The sequence below is a fragment of the Leucopleurus acutus genome, assembly GCF_964270905.1.
Source record: "Leucopleurus acutus genome assembly, chromosome: 4".
In the NCBI taxonomy this organism is placed as follows: domain Eukaryota; kingdom Metazoa; phylum Chordata; class Mammalia; order Artiodactyla; family Delphinidae; genus Leucopleurus; species Leucopleurus acutus.
Window position 1 is genome coordinate 154,704,354 of NC_139146.1, and position 20,896 is coordinate 154,725,249.

General features: G+C 38.2%; 1 protein-coding gene across 4 annotated transcripts in view; it reads right to left on the reverse strand.

Annotated features, from left to right (window-relative positions):
• RXFP1 (relaxin family peptide receptor 1) overlaps window positions 1-20,896 on the reverse strand; it is a gene marked incomplete at both ends in the record, with an annotated part of 94,359 nt that overhangs the window by 33,741 nt on the left and 39,722 nt on the right. For 2 of the 4 annotated variants that reach the window (XM_082838718.1, XM_082838716.1), the window contains 3 exons: window positions 3,106-3,177; window positions 3,869-3,974; window positions 7,800-7,898. In XM_082838718.1, coding sequence (XP_082694844.1) covers window positions 3,106-3,177; window positions 3,869-3,974; window positions 7,800-7,898 — 277 coding nt within the window. Of the gene's footprint in view, window positions 1-3,105; window positions 3,178-3,868; window positions 4,056-7,799; window positions 7,899-20,896 lie in introns of all 4 variants that reach the window. The other 2 variants (XM_082838715.1, XM_082838717.1) reach the window with 2 other exon arrangements.

Sequence of the window (20,896 nt, forward strand, 5' to 3'; positions counted from 1 at the left end):
GTGTGTATCACAATATCTTGTGATAACCTATAATGGAAGAGAATGTCAAAAAAGAATACCTATATTTATACGTATATGTATAACTGAATCACTGTGCTGTACACCTGAAACGAACACAACATTGTAAATCAACTATACTTCAATAAAAGTTTAAAAAAAAATGAAAGAGGAAATGTCAAAAAATTCTTAAAAATTAAAAAAGGTAAACATAACAAAATAATTTAGCAGAGCTGGGTATCGTGTCATTTTGTTTCTTGATTAAGTTCACATATGATTAGGTTAGTTTTTATTTGGAACTTCTAGTTGTAAAGGTAGGCACACGAGAGCTAAATTTTTTTTTTTTTTTTGCGGTACGCGGGCCTCTCACTGCTGTGGCCTCTCCCGTTGCGGAGCACAGGCTCCGGACGCGCAGGCTCAGCGGCCATGGCTCGCGGGCCCAGCCGCTCCGCGGCATGTGGGATCTTCCCGGACCGGGGCACGAACCCGCGTCCCCTGCATCGGCAGGCGGACTCTCAACCACTGTGCCACCAGGGAAGCCCGAGAGCTAAAATTTAATGTTTGAATTTTTAATGAGTGAAACTTCAGTTTTAGTGTATGGTAATGCACTCACTAATCAAACAAGCCTAGAAGCCTTTTTAACTTTTTAACATTTTCTGCTATAATTCTACAAACTTGACAGCACTCAACACAGTGTTGGCAAAACTACAAGGCTGTGACATCGTTAAGACCCCAAACCATATTTCATGTAAACCACAAACTGGCCAAGCAAGTCAACTTGAATTGTATTAATCTGACACCTAAGTTTCGCTCCAAAAACTGTTTGAGGAAACTTACCAAGAGTATATATGACAAAAGAGAAAAACAGAAATAGAAAGAATCAGGTGGACCGAGAAGATCGACAACATTCCAGAACGTAGAGGGTGGGACAAGTTTCAGGGGAAGCATATATTAGTATCTTATTTTTAGCCTGGAAGAGTCCCCAAACTTCTGAAACCAGAAGTATAATTTTTGCTAAAAGAAAATTTCCAGGAACAAGAAGTAAAAACAGTGACACTTGGTTTGCATATTAAAAAACAAACAGCAAAAAAGGATCAGGTCTAGAAGAACATAAATTAGCTTGGAAGGCCAAGGAAGTATGCTGGCTGCGGAGTTCACTGAGGTCATGCTGGAGGTTGGGTCTGGAGTTAACAGGAGGTCAAAGGAGACAGAACCTGGAGCACAAGCCGTTGCAGCCCACACACCCATTTAAGCTCTGCACATCTACGTACACTGGTCCCAGGTTGTGAACAAGGGCAAAAGTAAGGGCTTCAACTCTTATTTCTTCTACTGATGCAGGTCACCATTGTTCTTCAGGGTTTGCTGAGTTTATGCATAATTTTCACAGATTTTAGGAGTGATAAGGGATAAACCAGTATGGGCCAACTCTCAGTTAATTAGAAATTTTGACTAAAGGAGAGTCCCTATTTCTCCAGCATGCAAGAAACCTAACTTTGATTGTAAAATGTTAAGTTTGTTATACACCTAACACTTTCACAGAACATGCTGTGGTCCAATCATTTACTAGGCGATGCATCTTTCTCACTAATAAACAGAAAAACTTTGACAAGTATTTATTCATTTATTTCTCAGTACTGTAATTTTCTGTTAAGCAATAGATTATATTGCCTGGAGGTGGAGCCAATCACCAATTAGAACTTTTTTGGTAATTAGGCTATTTTGATCTATTACTTGGAACAAATTGGTTGTTCAAGAATTAATTCAATGTTCACTGTGTAAAATTGCTAAACTATTGAATCCTGATGTTTAGAGTCGAAGCCCCGACTCCTTTTAAACCATGTGGACATAAGGTGGTGCTACAGGTCAGGAAAATTCTTCCTACTCCAGAAATCAGAAAATAAAGTAAGGAAATAGCCTCTTGAAGTTTGTGTATCAGGTTTAATTTTGAAAAGCTCTTCTCACTTGATTGATAAATGTCTAGAATACAGTTCTGAAAAGTTATTTTTATTAGAATTTAAGTTTCTGATGTGAAATATTTTTCTGCAGGTAATCCGAGCTTTGAGAACATTTCATCAAACAAAGTGGATAAATTTTTCTTCTGATTCTGCTCTATCTTTATTATCTTAAAGAAAAAGTACAGATAGATGATATCTATATACCAGGGGTCTCTAGTGTAAAAACAAATCCCAAACCAGTGTAGGTGTGAGAATGAAACTGGGAATTCTGAGACGTCTTCTAGATAGTGGGATTCAGGCACAGAATATTTAAACCCAACAGTTTAAGCCTATGACAATATGATTTAGCCACAAGGTTGACCTAAATAACAGATAACCATCCCCTGGGCCACTATAGATTCTGTGAGTACGTAGGTAATCTTAGACTGAAGAGAAGCTAGCATTTCAGATAAAACTCAACCAATGAGGCAGATGTGAATTAAGGAATTAAGTCCCTAAAAAACATGCTTGGAGGTTTCAAACCACAAGGACTTTCTCTCTTAGGTAGAGATTGAATTTGCAAACATATGGAAGAAAATTCTTCTCTATCTAATCTTTTTTATTTTTTAATATTTATTTATTTATTTGGCTGTGCCAGGTCTTAGTTGCAGCACAGGGGATCTTCGTTGCCACGTGCAGGATCTGTAGTTGTAGCATGTGGGATCTAGTTCCCTGACCAGGGATCGAACCTGGGCCCCCTGCATTGGGAACGTGGAGCCTTACCCACTGGACCACCAGGGAAGTCCCTTCTCTATCTAATCTTGAGGGCAGCTCTGGTAAGGGGTCATTACATCTTTCTGTAAGATGGGCATTGAAATGCAGAGAGAAAAACCTCTTGAGTATATTCACTTGGGGGCAGTGTGGTCGGAGGGTTCATAGCACACGTACTCTGGTTTCTTTGGGGATAGGTATCTGAGATTTTTCTAGGATAGCTTCTAGAATTACTCAGGGAAAAAAGTGTTACCTGGTAGTCTCCAGCTAATAGCTAAATAATTCCCCAAAGAGGGGTTAGACTTAAGCAGTGGTGCAGTGTTTGTCTCTGCAGAAGTGGGAAGAAACAGATAGGCCAAAAAATGTTAGTCAATTCAACACTAAGAATTAAAATTTTCCTTACAGCTTCTGAAGATCATGGTACTTCTTAAAGCCATCAGGAGGAAGTTTTCTTATTAAGTTCCACTTGAGTGACCTGAAATAAATGTAAATTTTGGTTCTTACTTAAAGGTTTTTTCTTTACTTTTAACAACATTATGAATAATTATAAACTTTATTTACTTTAACACTAGCTTTCAGGAAACATTTTGCTTCATGATGTCACTCTTGTATTCATAATATCATTTAAAAAATTTTAGAGAGATTTTATTTGAGAGGTATTTTTATTTTTATTTTATTTTTTTTGCGGTACGCGGGCCTCTCACTGTTGTGGCCTCTCCCGTTGCGGAGCACAGGCTCCGGACGCGCAGGCTCAGTGGCCATGGCTCACGGGCCCAGCCGCTCCGCGGCATGTGGGATTTTCCCGGACCGGGGCACGAACCTGTGTCCCCTGCATCGGCAGGCGGACTCTCAACCACTGCGCCACTAGGGAAGCCCAGCACATACACTTGATTGCATCTTTTGTTTAGATAAAATGTGGCGATACTAAATACTTCATAAGATTGTTATGAGGGGCTAACTAAATAAGTGAACATATAGAATAGTTTAGAGTCAGATCTATCATGTAATAAATGCAAATAATATCAGCAATCATTATAACTGACCAAGGAACAATGATATCATCTTGTGACAATGCATTATTAATAATGACAAGTACACCTGAATTATGGTACAGTTTCACAGGGGCTGTTCTGGCTGTCAGGATGAAGCCGTTCTTTTCTACTTACATTAAAGTCACATTCGAAGAAACTGATGGAACGGCTCGTAAATTGGTCTCGTCACAATCAAGCTCTAAACCTCGGCAAAGACATTGCACGGGCACAGAACCGACCACTGAATGAAGAGGAAGCGGTAAGGAATGGGGATGATGAGGGACCAGGAACAGGAGGGTAATGAAAAGAAAGAAACAAAAAGCTATAAGAAAATCATACACAAAAATGTGTCATGTCTTACGTACGCAATTTGTGCAAAGCTTTAAATTAAGGTTCCAAAGTTTTGCTTTTAACATTAAAATGATGCTAGAACTTGAAGAAAAGGAAACATACATTTACCAGCCCATGTATTTAAAGAAAAAAAGAAAGAAAAGCAGCCTGCCCCTCTCCATTTGTTGCAAAATGAATGAAGTCATCTGCTCTTTCTTATCCTTGGAGAGTAGCTACGTCCCAGGGTGACAGGACAGGGTGTGATGGGCGTTAATGTCCATATTAAAGCTGCTGTTTAAGAATAAATTATTAATAGTTTTAATGGAAGACGACGCCCTTTTTAACTAGCAAGAAAGAGAACTCAACTCTGAACTATAGTGCTGGGAGATTTTTTTTTTTTTTAATTCAGGAGTTCTTCAAAAGACTTCTTTTGGCTTATGTAGGGATGTAAGGATGCCTACAGCTTCACCTGAGGAAGTGAATAGTTCTTATGCATAGCCATTCTGTTCTCACTGATGAGAGTTGGAAAGAGAGAGGAAATGGAATGTACGCCTTTGACTACCTTGTGGGGCTATAGCGGTAGTCTTAAAGATGTGACCTGATATTTCTAAAGTCTGTTAGAGACTTGCAGTGGTGTGTTCATATAGCTAAGCAACGAAATGGGATTATTATTCAGAGTAATAGACATCATCTGACTGCTGACTTGATGGGGAATGGACGATTCCTGGGAGCAATGAGGTGTGTTCTTTTCTACGTTTACTTTGAAACTCTGCACTTAGAGCAGAGGTTACAGCCTCGAATATCTACGGGGGCAGGCAAAGCGGGTAGAGACTGCACCCAGGAGTCCCAGGGGGACAGCTTCTCCGAACTGTTGGCCTATATTACAACAGGAACATCTGTGGCCAAGTCAACCAACTTCCTCAAAGAAGCCAGAAAGACAATGTTTCGTACTATATAATTACCTACTTAAAAATAATAATGCCTAACTTAAAACATTTTAAATCATCATAGGACAGACACAACTTCTTGTGAGAACTGTCTGTTTGCAGACTTTTAGTCTATAACCTTTACAGTAAAGCTTCTGAAGAGTAGAAAGTCATCGTGATGGCAAAGCAGACACGCTGAGGCAAAGCTGGGGGGTGACAGAGATGCACACGGGCGGCTCCAGCCTTGGAAATAGTCACATGTCTCTTTGCTCAGCTATGAGGCCACAGGTGTTTTCCCTCTCCTCCCAAATAACTCTGCAGACTCCCTACAGGATCCTGAGAGCTCACGATCGATCGTAATTTAGGTTTTGTGTGTTCTGTAAACAGAGTCTGTGCCAAGAACTTTAAAACAGGTTTATGGTTGTAAGTGACCATTCTGGCGATGGAGCTCTGGAAACTGATTCTCTCTCTCTATCCTCTGCTAATGTGAATGTTGTGGGGATGGGAGGTGCAGGGTTAGGGTGGAACACGAAGGTCCCGAGAGGGACAGTATGAGAGGTGAAAATGGAGGGCAGTGAAGTTGGCATTAATCCAGTGTGTCTTTTCTATTATGCAGACTGAATTCAGATAATCCATATATGCTGATCACAAGGTTACCTGTGATAGGGAAAGATGAAAAAATGACACCTAAATAGCCAACCAGGAAAGAAGGAGGAAACATATTGTCACTTACAGAGTATTTTGAAAAGTGTATAATATGGTTACCTGATTATGCTAAAATGCTACCTGAAAATATGATAAGAATGGATTACATAGAAAATTTCAACTATGTTCAAATAAAAAAAGATGAGTAACGCACCAGCAAGTTAATGCTGGTAGCTTCTGAGTGGTGAAATTATGGCTGAGTAAACAATTCTTGCCAAATCTCCATACTTTCCAAATTCTTGAAGTTTAAACTTTATTAATATATTGGTCAGTGATGGATGTGTTTCCCATGATATTTTTCTTGAGAGGTGACTTTGTAACTGTGAATTCCTCACATTCTTTCATCCAGCCAAAAAGTATTATAAGCCATTTGCAGTTAAATTTCCAATAAATCCTTATTAGAATCTGATTTAAATAAAGTGGTACAAAAAAAATAAGAGAGCGATACCATAGGAACCTTCATTTAAGTTTCACCCCTTAATCTTACGTTACACTTCCCATTTCATTCTTACACTGCTTTTAAGCTTGAAATAAGACATTGAATTATGAATTGCCACCCCTCCCCCATCTTTCTTGAAAACTCTAATTAAAAATTATATATTTGTTCATTACTAAGAATTGATAAAACGTCGCCTTTGTATTTTTTGAAACATTTTTTTTGTGTGTGTAGCTGCATTCCTCTTATGTAAGTATACTTAGGACACATTTCTCCCAGAGTTCATCATCAGGCAAAAATTTATTTCTCTTGCTAACTTGATCTGTTTTCCCCCTTTGTTTATTTTTGTTTTACAGACCAGACTATGAAAAAGTCATGTAGCCCATTATTTTTCCTCTTTGACTTAATGACTACAGAATTAAGAACTAGGCAGTAAATTTTCTTAGTGAGGATTTCCTCATCTAATTTTTCTTCTCCATTCCTTTTCCCACTCACCATGGAATTTTTGTCTCTTATGTCATGTTAATGGGTTAAGTCTTTTCGTAGCCATATTTTTATTGTAAATTGCCTAACATCCTTTTGGGAATAACGTGAAATATAAAAAGATTAAATTAAAATTTAAGAAATGAACAGAAAAGGATGTACAAGAAAATAAAAACTACATTTTGAGATCATATGGTTTAATCCATTCGTTTTTTGCCTTGTATTAGTAGTTAAATTATACCTGTTAACTTTTTCCTTTCCCAAAAGCTTTTAGCTCTCTAATGATAAAGGAATCTGATCTTCATATTTGACAAGAAGACAACATGAAGTTGAGATAGATTGCTGAGTGACCTGTGAGACTTACAGGAGGGACGTATACCCCCTTAAAGTGGGGTTTGCTAGCAGTTTTTTTTTTAGTTTCTTTTGAGTAATGAAGACAAAAAAATATTTAAAAAATTTTAAAAAGCTGTACTTTACAATTTGTGGTAGAACATAAAGGGAAAAATACAGTGAAGTATCCTTTTCCCCAACGCCTGCTTTTTAACCAAGGTTTTGAAAAGCTAGGATTAAAATTACAACTTTAAGACACACATTTACATTTGAATAATTTATTAGAATAGGCAACATTTATTTAAAAGGAATTATGTGTATAGATCTTTCTGATCTTAAAAATTATAGCTTACCCTCAATGTTATACCCTCCTACAGACCCTTTCCAGGGTTTTTGTAAGTTTTCGGTATGTGACTAAAAGTAGTCGATTATAATTAATAAGGCTTTTTTGGTAGCTGTAAGGTGTGGCTTAGACTCCAGAAGCTTTCTCACTTACAAACGTTAAAATCCAAACAGCTTCTCTGCTCTTCTATTTTCAGTTTCCTTTATATCAGAGTTGCTTTTATATCAGAGTTTATAATGATTGTGAAAAGGGGGCATGAAAAATAGCAACCCTGATGGACTGACATTAATCTTGTTCACAGCAATACCCGGCATGATTTATTACTGTTGCACTTATGATCCTTGAGTGATCGTAAAATAAAATCCTCAATTTAAGGCTGCGTGTCTACTAGAACATTATAATTTTGCAAATAGGAAACTATAAATTTTTTAAAATGTTGGATCCAACTTTTAAGAACATGGTGTCTTACTATGAACCTATAGGCAAGGACCATCATTCCCTCTGATTACTTACAGCATTCAGATGTTTCTGCCACAAAAGGATACCAGGAAGTCATTTTGTAGTAATTGGCAAAATATTTGTCAAGTTGCATAGACCATCCGTTGTTGTCACCTAAAATAAAGATCACAGAGCCGAAAAGTTCAAGAACAGAAATATTCTGTTGTGTCGGGGAAAACAGGTCCCCTCTTTAAAATAATTGAATGACCTATATAAGAATAGAATCTAAAAAAAAGTGGATACAGGTATATGTATAACTGATTCACTTTGCTGTACAGCAGAAACTAACACAGCCTTGTAAATCAACTCTATTCCGATAAAAATTAATTACAAAAATAATGAGTGATTGACAAAAAGAGGAACGTCATCTGGGAGCTTGTCACAACATTCTCCAAAAGGGACACATTATCTGTCTCCATATAAACCTGCTATTCCTCCTAAATTCTCTGGATTGGTGAATGGTCCCTACAATCTATCAAACTGCTCAAAACAGAGAAATTAAGTTTTTTGGAATATGCTCATATCTGATTAAATATACTTTGTACAATTTTCCTCCATCTCCATGTTATTTTCTTATTTTTTCATGGCTCATTAACTCTTCCATGAAGATTACATTTGGGGAAGGAAAGGTATTCTAACGTAAGTGCTATGTATGCTTGTAAGAGTATACTTCCTATTAAAGTCCCACTAAAAACAAACTGGAAAGAAGATAGACTACTTAAACATTGTATTTATAGCAGTTTCCATCCTTTAGTATTACTTATTAGTTTTAAAACTTCTTTATTACAGAAGGTTTCAAAATAAACACCAGTAGCAAAGTAGTATAATGATATCTCAAAGATATTATTATATCTCAATGATATCATTATGATATCTCAGAGATGACTGATGGACCTCAAGTTTACCAACTGCAGATGTCAGCCTGAGACTCCAGCTGAGTGCCAGTAACTGGGTGGACAAGAGAAGCACCCCGGAAACAGCAAATCTCAGCTTCTGAACACCCAGGAACAAGGTCAAGGTGCGTCCCTGACCCTTGACATTGTAAAGAAGGTGGCACCTTAGGTAGAGAAAGAGGAGGAAGGGAAGGAAATCTGAAAGAATGGGCTTGTTCAGGCAAATAGAGATGGTAGCTTGTTGTGACTGTGGGATTTAGTGCATGTTTGCTCCCTCTGCATTCTATCTTTGGTTAAGAATGCTTTCTTGTTCTTCAGAAGCTGGTAACGTAGATCTATGTTGTCCAGATCCCAAGCAGCTCGGGTTCTTGTTATAGAAAAGCTTCTACCGAAGGGACTCACTCCTGCGAGACTGGAAGTTTGTAGACACCAGTCTTGTGGGTACCTAGCGGAGGTGGGGCAGTTATCGTGGCCAGTCTCAGGTTCCAGCTCCCTGGGTGAAGAGCTGATGAGCAGTAGTAATGGGGCAGATGCTTTGCAACTATGGTGGTGTTTTCCCCACCCCTGACTCTTGCTTCTATTGTCTTTATAATGATTCTATAAACACATTCTTCTCTGTATGAAATCTCTTTTTTCTTAAGCAAAAGCAAAAAAAAAAATCTAGAGTGGTTTCTCTTTCCTCCTTCCAGAAGGGATTGCAGATAACAGAATCTCAAGGATAGTAAGGTTGGGCTGTTTATATGACCTGGATGGTTTTGAAGATAACGGTAGTCCGGTCACCATTACAAAATGGTACTTTCATAGTTTGTGGCATACAGCAACCAGAAAAAGTTGCTTCAATGATCACTCTTGGCTTCCTGGATTACGAGCCTCTTGGAAGGATAGACTCTGGCAAAGTGGATGCTATGGTAACTCATCAGAATGAAAATGAGAAGTGTCAAGGGCTGTGGAATGAGATGACTATGGAGATGGCCCCAAAGAGATTAAGGAAAGAAAACGACAAGCTCAGGGTATGATGTCATCAGCTCAAGAAAATTCAGAGAACCAGGGAGCTGCCATGACTACCCTAAGATAATCTTTTATCTCTTGGGACCTCAGGACTCAGATAGAATCTGATCCAATGTGTTGCTAAGGTTACAACATAAGCTGAATTCACATTTTGTCCTGTCTTTTAAGTGCCCATTAGGACACTGATTTGGAAAGAGAGGGACCCTGCGAATTGTAATGGGACTTTTGAACGTGTTCAGTGGAATTTGCAAACCCTAAATCCTCATCCGACTGAGCCTTCCTGCCCAGCATAAATGGGTCCCTTCCCCTGTCTGACCAGGTTACTTTTTTGTTGGAGGCCTGCTAGTTACTTTACTTGACGAAACTAACTTGTCAACTCTCCTAGTAACTCCATTTCGTCATTATTGTGAACTCTACTTACAGATGGAAAAACTGATTCTGAGAACTTTAAGTGATTTGACTAAGAAACAGAATTATTAAAAATAACCAAAGAATTAAAATAATACCATTATTTTAATGTTTTCTTTTCTAGGTCCAAAGATGATTGAATCAGTTTATATTCCTCTTATAGAAATTCCGACTTTTATACGACATTGTCTTTAAATATTTAGCTGTTACTATCTGTTACCTATTTATTGTTCTATTGCCTGTTTCATTTCCATTCTTGAGGCTCTTACATCAGCATTGTGTGAATTATACAAAAAGTTATTTAACAACCAGAAGTAGCTATTGACTGGAATTTAAACTTATCATTATTATTATTATCCATGGATCAATGGAAGTATTGTGAATCATTTGTAAAAAAAATTTAAAAATAAATTAAATTTCATACTAATGTTATGAATTTTTATACATTTATAAATGTTACAAATGAAACACGTGGTAAGAGAAGTCTTTTGGCTCTGGGTATGTTGAGGCACTGATTATTTTTACAGACGAGTTTTTGTGTATCTACAGAGCGAGGGTGGAAAGGTCTGAAGGACTCAACCCCGCAGGCTGCCAGGGCCTGGTTGGGGGGCGGGGGAGAGGGCACCCATGCTCACTTTCGTGTCCTGACCCATCCTCCTGGACCTCAGAACACAGCGATGGGACTCAGGTGAGGTGCTGCATCGCAGGGCTGGGCCTGTATCTGCAGGTGGTGTCTCACTGCTGCTGTGACATTCATGAGACAGAGTGGTTGGGTGACCGCCGGAAGACGTTGCTTTTCTTTCTCGCTTGTTCTTCAGCAGGCCCCGTGTTTAACTGAGCTTTTCAAGTGAACGGTTGCAATTTGCTGCATTCTTACCATTAATAGGTGGTGCAGCGCTTAACATCTGTTCTAAAGGGGTTCACTATATCTGGTGTAGTTGCAACACTTTAGTCCAACAAATCCAAGTGATGTAGTTATTTATGCTACTTCTCTGTCTCTTTCTCAATCTTATTATTTTCTCTCCTTTTCTACCTCATTGTACCTCAACACACACCCACACACACACACACCCACACCCACACCCCCCCCCCCCACACACACACAAAGACACAGAGTTGAAAAGAGAGGGAAAAGAGAAAGAGAGGTGATGGGGAATTTGAGAATGCAGAAGGAAACAGGACAAGACGGCTTATAGCTCTCCAAGTGAGAGCATACGTTTTGCGGGGAGATCTCTTTTTAAATAGCAGCATCTTCAAACAAACAAGCTTCTTTGCAATTAGCATTTACCTTCTTCCCTGCCTTCCCAAAGCATTTTCTTCTTCCCACCCATTACTTCCTCTCACCAGAAAGCAGGAACACAGAACATAGAAGATGTAGCCAAAATTGCAAAGTTGGAAAGTTAGCATTTTTAAGAAAACAGCTTTTGGAATATGTGTTTCTATATCTTAAATCCCATACCCTTCATATTTCAAGGATGTATGGGACAGTGGGCAGAATGGTTTTTCATACTTTACTTGTGATCCCACTGAAATTTGACTCTCTGAGTTTTCTCGAGGTATCACACAGTAGAGAGCACAGCACAAGAGGGTATTGCGTTAGGGGATGTGGTTCCTAGTATGTGTTGCTAGTGCTGTATGAACAGCATTAAGTATATATATTTACTAAAAATAGGTTTTTTTAAAACTAAAAACATGTAATGATGCTCTGAATAAGAATGAATGACATAGACCAAGAAAAATCTGGTCTTGCGTACTGCCTGAATAAGGATGTGCTAATTCAATGAATGAATGAATGAATGGGTCTCTGTCCTCAAAGACACTTCAGAGAAAACCCAGTCTCCCTGATGTTATAATAAAATTTGGGAACTGGGGCACTTAACAAAAACACAGATTTCCAGGCTCCTCTACTGGAGACTCTGATTTATTTGGCCAATATGGGGTCTGGAGGTCTATATATTCCATCAATGCCCTGGGGGAGTCTTACAACAAGTTTTGGAAGAACTGCATTATGGGATTTTCTCTGACTAGAGCCCTTCTCATGTTGCAGTGGAGGACGGCTAGATTGAGCAGAGGAATCCTGTCAATCAGAAGGATCAGATTTCTTTTCCTTAGTAACGTTGCTGTTAACAAGATGAATGCAAGTGGTCCGTAATTTAAGGGCACTTTGCTCATATATCTTGTTACACTTATTATAATCTGCTTCATACTGTGCCTATTTATATATGTATTTTATCTCCTTATGAGAGTACGATAGGAATTAATCTTCTTAGCTTATGGATTTTTATTGCCTCAGTGACTTCTAAGGTACTTTTAATATAGTTAAAACATGACTTTTACTAGCTCTCATAAAGTATATAAAATAGTAAATCATCATTTCATTTGCATCTAGTATTAGTTATAATTTATTTTATGGAAAAGTGCGTTAGACACACCAATCTGAATTCTGGAGAATGCATCTCTCTTCTCCATGCTCTCACATTCCCCGGCATTGGCGCCAGGGGTGGGTGTGTGGCGTGTCAAGGGTTGACGTCTGGATGGGAATGGGAAAGGTCCAAGTTTCTTGAAGGCACTGCATAGTTGTGACGGTGCTATATTAGGCTTTCCTCAAATTGCTTCCCAGGATTCTTCTTGAGAAGAGAGTTCTGTGGTTAAATATGCTTGGGAAATGCTGAATCCTGTATCCCCACTTGGAATTACTAATGCAGGCTAGTACGATGAAAGGAGAAATCAGCCTTAAAGAACTAGCTCTAATTTTGTTTAACCCTTTTATATGCCATCTTTTAATACATGTTGGGAACTGTTTGCTTCTGTATTTGCACAAGAAGACTCACAGACTTAGAGAACGAACTTACGGTTACCAGGGGAGACGGGTGGAGGGGAAGGAGTTTGGGATTGACGTGTATACACTACTATATTTAAAATGGGTAACCAACAAGGACCTACTGTACAGCACAGGGAACTCTACTCAATGTGATGTGGCAGCCTGGATGGGAGGGGAGTTTGGGGGAGAATGGATACATGTATACGTATGGCTGGGTCGCTTTGTTGTGAAACTATTACAACATTGTTAATTGGCTATACTCCAATATAAAATAAAAAGTTAAAAATAAAAGTCTAGATGAGCGGTTTTCAAAGTGCAGATCTGGGACAAGTAGCATCAGTATCACTTGGGAGCTTCACAGAAAAGCAAATTCTTGGGCTCCACTCCAGGAGCTTTCAATTAGAAACCCTGTAGATGGGGTCCAGCATTCTGCATTTTAACAAGCCCTCCAGCTGATCTGATGCCTGCTAACATTTGAATTAATCACTCTGATTAATCACTTTCAAGGGGGTCTGAATTTGGTAATAAAATTGTCTGCGTTGGGAAATGAATCATTTCAAAACTTTAACAGGTGTGCTACTCACCCACTGTGTTAAAATGCAGATTTCTGGGCCCCATTCTTACCTACTAGATCAATGTTTCTGGGGGTGGAGCTCAGGACTCTGCACCTCTCACCAGCCAGCCGTGCCAGAGCACGGTTCCCAAACAGTCCTGTAGGTTTGCAGGGGCCATTCCTGGGCTCCTTTCATGTTTGGATTTTGAGTATTCAAAGTTGAGGGACTCATGCCTCTGTCAGAGAGGAAGCCAGGACAAAGAAGGGTGCCATGATGCTGTGTGTTAAATGCTCTACACTTTCATGAAACTGAAGGCATAAATCCTGTTGGCTACAATGTGGTTAATTTATAAAGTGTGGATTTATGTCAAGCAAAGCATCCCTGATTCTCAGATATTTCCTCAATTCTCAGCACCCATTCTTGGGACACAGTGGAACATCTCTTTCTCAGAAATTAATGATCCCCAGAGTAGAGGTGCCCTGGGCCATTAAAATAGACCTTGAGGTGTCGCCTGGTCAGACAGACCAATTCATCAGACCAGTAGTGTGAGATCTCCTTGAATTTGAATGACAATAGCTGTTTGCTGACGGAACACATATGCCTCTTTCTGGGTACTTTTATTTTTTATTTTATTTTTTAAATTAATTTTTATTGTATGATAGTTGATTTACAATGTTGTGTTAGTTTCTGCTGTGCAGCAAAGTGATTCAGTTATACATATACATATATCCACTCTTTTTAAGATTCTTTTCCATATAGGTCATTACAGAGTATTGAGTAGAGTTCCCTGTGCTATACAGTAGGTCCTTGTTGATTGTCTATTTTATATATAGTAGTGTGTATATGTCAATCCCAATCTCCCAATTTATCCCTCCCTGCCTTTCCCACTTGGTAACCATAAGTTTGTTTTCTACATCTGTGACTCTATTTCTGAGTACCTTTAGAGGCAACTCTGAAGAAATTAAGGCTGTGACATTATCCTGGGGATTTTTTAAAAGAAATTGAAGCCACTACAGAAACTGTCTTTTGTGTCCTATCTCATAGGCAGCGTTCTGAGCTGAAAGTCTTTGTGGAGTTAACTCAAACATCATTGAAGCATTGTTGGATAAACATATTTGAAGTTAAAACGAGGTTTGTATTTATAGAAAAGCCAGGGGTTCAGCTACATGCATTTTTCCTACTCTATTTTGAGAATAATAAATAGAAAACCAGTCATTTTTGAACGTACAATGCATAGTCGTGTATCAATACACATATTTATGACTTGTATCACTTTCCCTCCTGTCTTTTTGACCTTAAAAAAGACAAACTACCAACTTTAATGGAATATTCTAAAATGAAAACAGGGAAGTTCTACATCAAACTGCCTGGCATTGCCATCATCCTGACAGCTGTGTAAAAGGAAATGAAAGGATATTTAGCGTTCCAGAATTTTAAATGCAGGCCCAATTAAAAATTAAAAGGATCCTTGAATACACTTCAAACATTCTTATAATCCTATTAAAAGATATGTATCATCACCATCATACCCATAAATAAATACTGTTTGTCTAATTCTCATAGATTAGTGACAGGCAAATAATCGGGGTTATTAATAAAGTTTCCTTTCCCTTGAATTCCTTGCACTCTGCCCTTTTCCTATAGCAAGAGGCTAGAATTTTCCACTTTCATTGCCTTGGAAAAGGAATGACACAGATGTCTGCAGATAACAAAAGAATCAAATTCTTAGTATTTGATTGTCAAAGGCCCAGGTTTGAGCACTGACAATAGATGTGGAAAAACAAATAAAGAAGAGCTGGGCTCTGCTGTTCCCAGACCAGACAAGAGACTTGGACCAGAAAGGGAGAGGGGAAAGGTCTGCCTGGGCTGAACCAGGGGGAAATCAGAAACTCCTCACCTTCATTATATTTGCAAAGACCCTATTTCCACATAAGGTCACATTCTGAGGTTCTGGGTGGACATACATTTTTAGCAGATTCTAACTTACTGCATCACCCAAAATGTATTAGAGGAAGCTTCCGTTTTCCCTGTGGATCAAAGGAATACAAATATGGAAACAGAGGAACCAATGTCTTCATCATTTTCCTGTAGACAAGGCTGTTAAAGTGCAGAGCAGGGTGATGTTCAGAGGCTGCCGAGGCGAGCATCTGAACTTGGGTCTTCATGGTGGAGTGATTCAACCTGCCTCCAACTGGGATGAGGATAGGTTAGCATGACTGTGATGGGGAGCCTTTTTCTGCACGGCCATTTGTTTATAATACAGAAGGAGTGCTAGCAAATTCTAATCTGGAAACTCAAGAGTTCCCTTAAAATAAAAGCCTGGATGTAATCAACAAATTTCATAGCATTTGAGAATTTGATGGTACTTTATTTTATTTTTTAAATACATATACATATATCACCATATCTCCTCCCTCTTGCATCTCCCTCCCACCCTACAAACCCCACCTCTCTAGGTGGTCACAAAGCACCGAGCTGATTTCCCTGTGCTATGCGGCTGCTTCCCACTAGCTATCTATTTTGCATGGGAGTGTATATATGTCAATGCCACTATCTCACTTCATCCCAGCTTACCCTTCCCCCTCCCTGTGTCCTCAAGTCCATTCTCTACGTCTGCGTCTTTATTCCTGTCCTGCTCCTAGGTTCTTCAGAACCCTTTTTTTTTTTTTTTTTTAGATTCCATATATATGTGTTAGCATACGGCACTTGTTTTTCTCTTTCTGACTTACTTCACTCTGTATGACAGACTCTAGGTCCATCCACCTCACTACAAATAACTCAATTTCATTTCTTTTTAAGGCTGAGTAATATTCCATTGTATAGATGTGCCACCTCTTCTTTATCCATTCATCGATGGACACTTAGGTTACTTCCATGTCCTGGCTATTGTAAATAGTTCTTCAGTGAACATTGTGGACATGGCTCTTTTTGAATTATGGTTTTTTCAGGGAATATGCCCAGTAGAGGGATTGCTGGGTCGTATGGTAGTTCTATTTTTAGTTTTTTAAGGAACCTCCCTACTGTTCTCCATAGTGGCTGTATCAATTTACATTCCCACCAACAGTGCAAGAGGGTTCTCTTTTCTCCACACCCTCTCCAGCATTTATTGCTTGTAGATTTTTGATGATGGCCGTTCTAACTGGAGTGAGGTGATACCTCATTGTAGTTCTGATTTGCATTTCTCTAATGAGTAGTGATGTTGAGCATCCTTTTGTATGTTTGTTGGCAATCTGTATATCTTCTTTGGAGAAATGTCTATTTAGGTCTTCTGCCCATTTTGGATTGGGTTGTTTGTCTTTTGGATATTGAGCTGCATGAGCTGCTTGTAAATTTTGGAGATTAATCCTTTGTCCATTGATTCATTGGCAAATATTTTCTCCCATTCTGAGGGTTGTCTTTTCATCTTGTTTATGGTTTCCCTTTGCTGTGCAAAAGCTTTTAAGTTTCCTTAGGTCCCATTTGTTTATTTTTGTTTTTATTTCCATTTCTCTAGGAGGTGGGTCAAAAAGGATCTTGCTGTGATTTATGTCATAGAGTGTTCTGCCTATGTTTTCCTCTAAGAGTTTTATAGTGTCTGCCCTTAAATTTAGGTCTCTAATCCATTTTGAGTTTATTTTTGTGTACGGTGTTAGGGAGCATTCTAATATCATTATTTTACATGTGGCCATCCAGGTTTCCCAGCACCACTTATTGAAGAGCCTGTCTTTCCTCCATTGTATACTCTTGCCTCCTTTATCAATGATAAGGTGACCATATGTGTGTGGGTTTACCTCTAGGCTTTCTATCCTGTTCCATTGATCTATATTTCTGTATTTGTGCCAGTACCATACTGTCTTGATTACTGTAGCTTTGTAGTATAGTCTGAAGTCAGGGAGTCTTATTCCTCCAGCTGCGTTTTTCTTTCTCAAGATTGCTTTGGCTATTCGGGGTCTTTTGTGTTTCCATACAAATTGTGAAATTTTTTGTCCTAGTTCTGTGAAAAATGCCATTGGTAGTTTGATAGGGATTGCATTGAATCTGTAGATTGCTTTGGCTAGTATAGTCATTTTCACAATGTTGATTCTTCCAATCCAAGAACATGGTATATCTCTCCATCTGTTTGTATTGTCTTTAATTTCTTTCATCAGTGTCTTATAGTTTTCTGCATACAAGTCTTTTGTCTCCTTAGGTAAGTTTATTCCTAGGTATTTTATTATTTTTGTTGCAATGGTAAATGGGAGTGTTTCCTTAATTTCTCTTTCAGATTTTCCATCATTAGTGTGTAGGAATGCAAGAGATTTCTGTGCATTAATTTTGTATCCTGCTACTTTACCAAATTCATGGATTAGCTCTAGTAGTTTTCTGGTAGCGTCTTTAGGATCCTCTATGTATAGTATCATGTCATCTGCAAACAGTGGCAGCTTTAGTTCTTCTTTTCCAGTTTGGTTTCCTTTTATTTCTTTTTTGTCTCTGATTGTTGTGGCTAAACCTTCCAAAACTATGTTGAATAAGAGTGGTAAGAGTGTGCAACCTTGTCTCGCTCCTGATCTTAGTGGAAATGTTTTCAGTTTTTCACCATTGAGAATGATGTTGGCTGTGGGTTTGTAATATATGGCCTGTGTTATGTTGAGGTACGTTCCCTCTATGCCTACTTTTTGGAGGGCTTTTATCATAAGTGGATGTTGAATTTTGTCGAAAGCTTTTTCTGCAACTACTGAGATGACCATATGGTTTTTCTCCTACAATTTGTTAATATGGTGTATCACATTGATTGATTTGCGTATACCAAAGAATCCCTGCATTCCTAGGATAAACCCCACTTGATCATGGTGTATGATCCTTTTCATGTGCTGCTGCATTCTGTTTGCTAGTATTTTGTTCAGGATTTTTACATCTATGTTCATAAGTGATATTGGCCTGTAGTTTTCTTTCTTTGTGACATCTTCATCTGGTTTTGGTGTCAAGGTGATGGTGGCCTCGTAGAATGAGTTTGGGAGTGTTCCTCCCTCTGCTATATTTTGGAAGAGTTTGAGAAGGATAGCCGCTAGCTCTTCTCTAAATGTTTGACAGAATTCGCCTCTGAAGGCATCTGGTCCTGGGCTTTTGTTTGTTGGAAGATTTTAAATCACAGACTCAATTTCAGTGCTTGTGATTGGTCTGTTCATATTTTCTATTTCTTCCTGGTTCGGTCTCGGAAGGTTGTGCATTTCTAAGAATTTGTCCATTTCTTCCAGGTTGTCCAGTTTATTGGCATACACTTGCTTGTAGTAATGTAGTATCAGTTGTTACTTCTCATTTTTCATTTCTAATTCTATTGATTTGAGTCTTCTCCCTTTTTTTGTTTTTTGAGAAGTCTGGCTAATGGTTTATCAATTTTGTTTATTTTCTCAAAGAATCAGCTTTTAGTTTTATTGATCTCCGCTATTGTTTTCTTCATTTCTTTTTCATTTATTTGTCATCAGATCTTTATGATTTCTTTCCTTTTGCTTCCTTTGGGTTTTTTTTTTTTGTTGTTGTTGTTCTTCTTTCTCTAATTGCTTTAGGTTTAAGGTTAGGTTGTTTATTTGAGATGTTTCCTGGTTCCTGAGATAGGATTGTATTGCTATAAACGTCCCTCTTGGAACTGCTTTTGCTGCATCCCATAGGTTTTCGGTACCGTGTTTTCATTGTCATTTGTTTCTAGGTACTTTTTGACTTCCTCTTTGATTTCTTCAGTGATCTCTTGGTCATTAAAGAGTGTGTTGTTTAGCTTCCATGAATTTGTATTTTTACAGATTTTTTTCCTGTAATTGATATCTAGTCTCATAACGTTGTGGTCAGAAATGATACTTGATACGATTTCAATTTTCTTAAATTTACCAAGGCTTGATTTGTGACCCAAGATATGATCTATCCTGCAGAATGTTCCATGAGCACTTGAGAAGAAAATGTATTCGGTTATTTTTGGATGGAATGTCCTATAAATATCAATTAAGTCCATCTTGTTTAATGTATCATTTAAAGCTGGTGTTTCCTTATTTATTTTCATTTTGGATGCTCTGTCCATTGTTGAAAGTGAGGTGTTAAAGTCCCCTACTATGATTGTGTTACTGTCGATTTCCCCTTTTATGGCTGTTAGCATTTGCCTTATGCATTGAGGTGCTCCTATGTTGGGTGCCTAAATATTTACAATTGTTATATCTTCTTCTTGGATTGATTCCTTGATCATTATGTAGTGTCCCTCTTTGTCTCTTGTAGTAGTCTTTATTTTAAGGTCAATTTTGTCTGATATGAGAATTGCTACTCCAGCTTTCTATTGATTTCCATTTGCATGGAATATCTTTTTCCATCCCCTCACTTTCAGTCTGTATGTGTCCTTAGGTCTGAAGTGGGCCTCTTGTAGACAGCATATGTACAGGTCTTGTTTTTTTATCCATTCAGTCAGTCTATGTCTTTTGGTTGGAGCATTTAATCCATTTACATTTAAGGTAGTTATCGATATGCATGTTCCTATTACCATTTTCTTAATTGTTTGGGTTGGTTTTTGTAGGTCTTTTCCTTTTCTTTTCTTTCCTGCCTAGAGAAGTTCCTTTAGCATCTGTTGTAAAGCTGATTTGGTGGTGCTGAATTCTCTTAGCTTTTGCTTGCCTGTAAAGATTTTAATATCTCTGTTGAATCTGAATGAGACCCTTGCTGGGTAGAGTAATCTTAGTTGTAGGTTTTTCCCTTTCATCACTTTAAGTATGTTCTGCCACTCTCTTCTGGCTTGCAGAGTTTCTGCTGAAAGATCAGCTGTTAACCTTATGGGGATTCCCTTGCATGTTATTTGCTGTTTTTCCCTTGCTGCTTTTAATATTTGTTCTTTGTATTTAATTTTTGGTAGTTTGATTAATATGTGTCTTGGTGTGTTTCTCCGTGGATTTATCCTGTATGGGACTCGCTACACTTCCTGCACTTTATTAACTATCTCCTTTTTTTCAACTATAATCTCTTCAAATATTTTCTTGGTGATTTTCTTTTTCTCTTTTTCATCTGGGACCCCTATAATTTGAACGTTGGTGGGTTTAATGTTGTCCCAGAACTCTCTGAGACTGTTCTCAATTCTCTTCATTCTTTTATCCTTATTCTGCTCTGCAGTAGTTATTTCCACTATTTTATCTTCCAGGTCACTTATCCTCTGCCTCAGTTATTCTGCTACTGATTTTTTCTAGAGAATTTTTAATTTCATTTATTGTGTTATACATCATTGTTTGTTTGCTGTTTAGTTCTCCTTGTTAAACATTTCTTGTATTTTCTCCATTCTATTTCCAAGATTTTTGATCATCTTTACTGTCATTGTTCTGAATTCTATTTCAGGTAGACTGCCTATTTCCTCTTCATTTGTTTGGTCTGGTGGGTTTTTACCTTGCTGCTTCATCTGCTGTGTGTTTCTCTGTCTTCTCATTTTGCTTAACTTACTGTGTTTGGGGT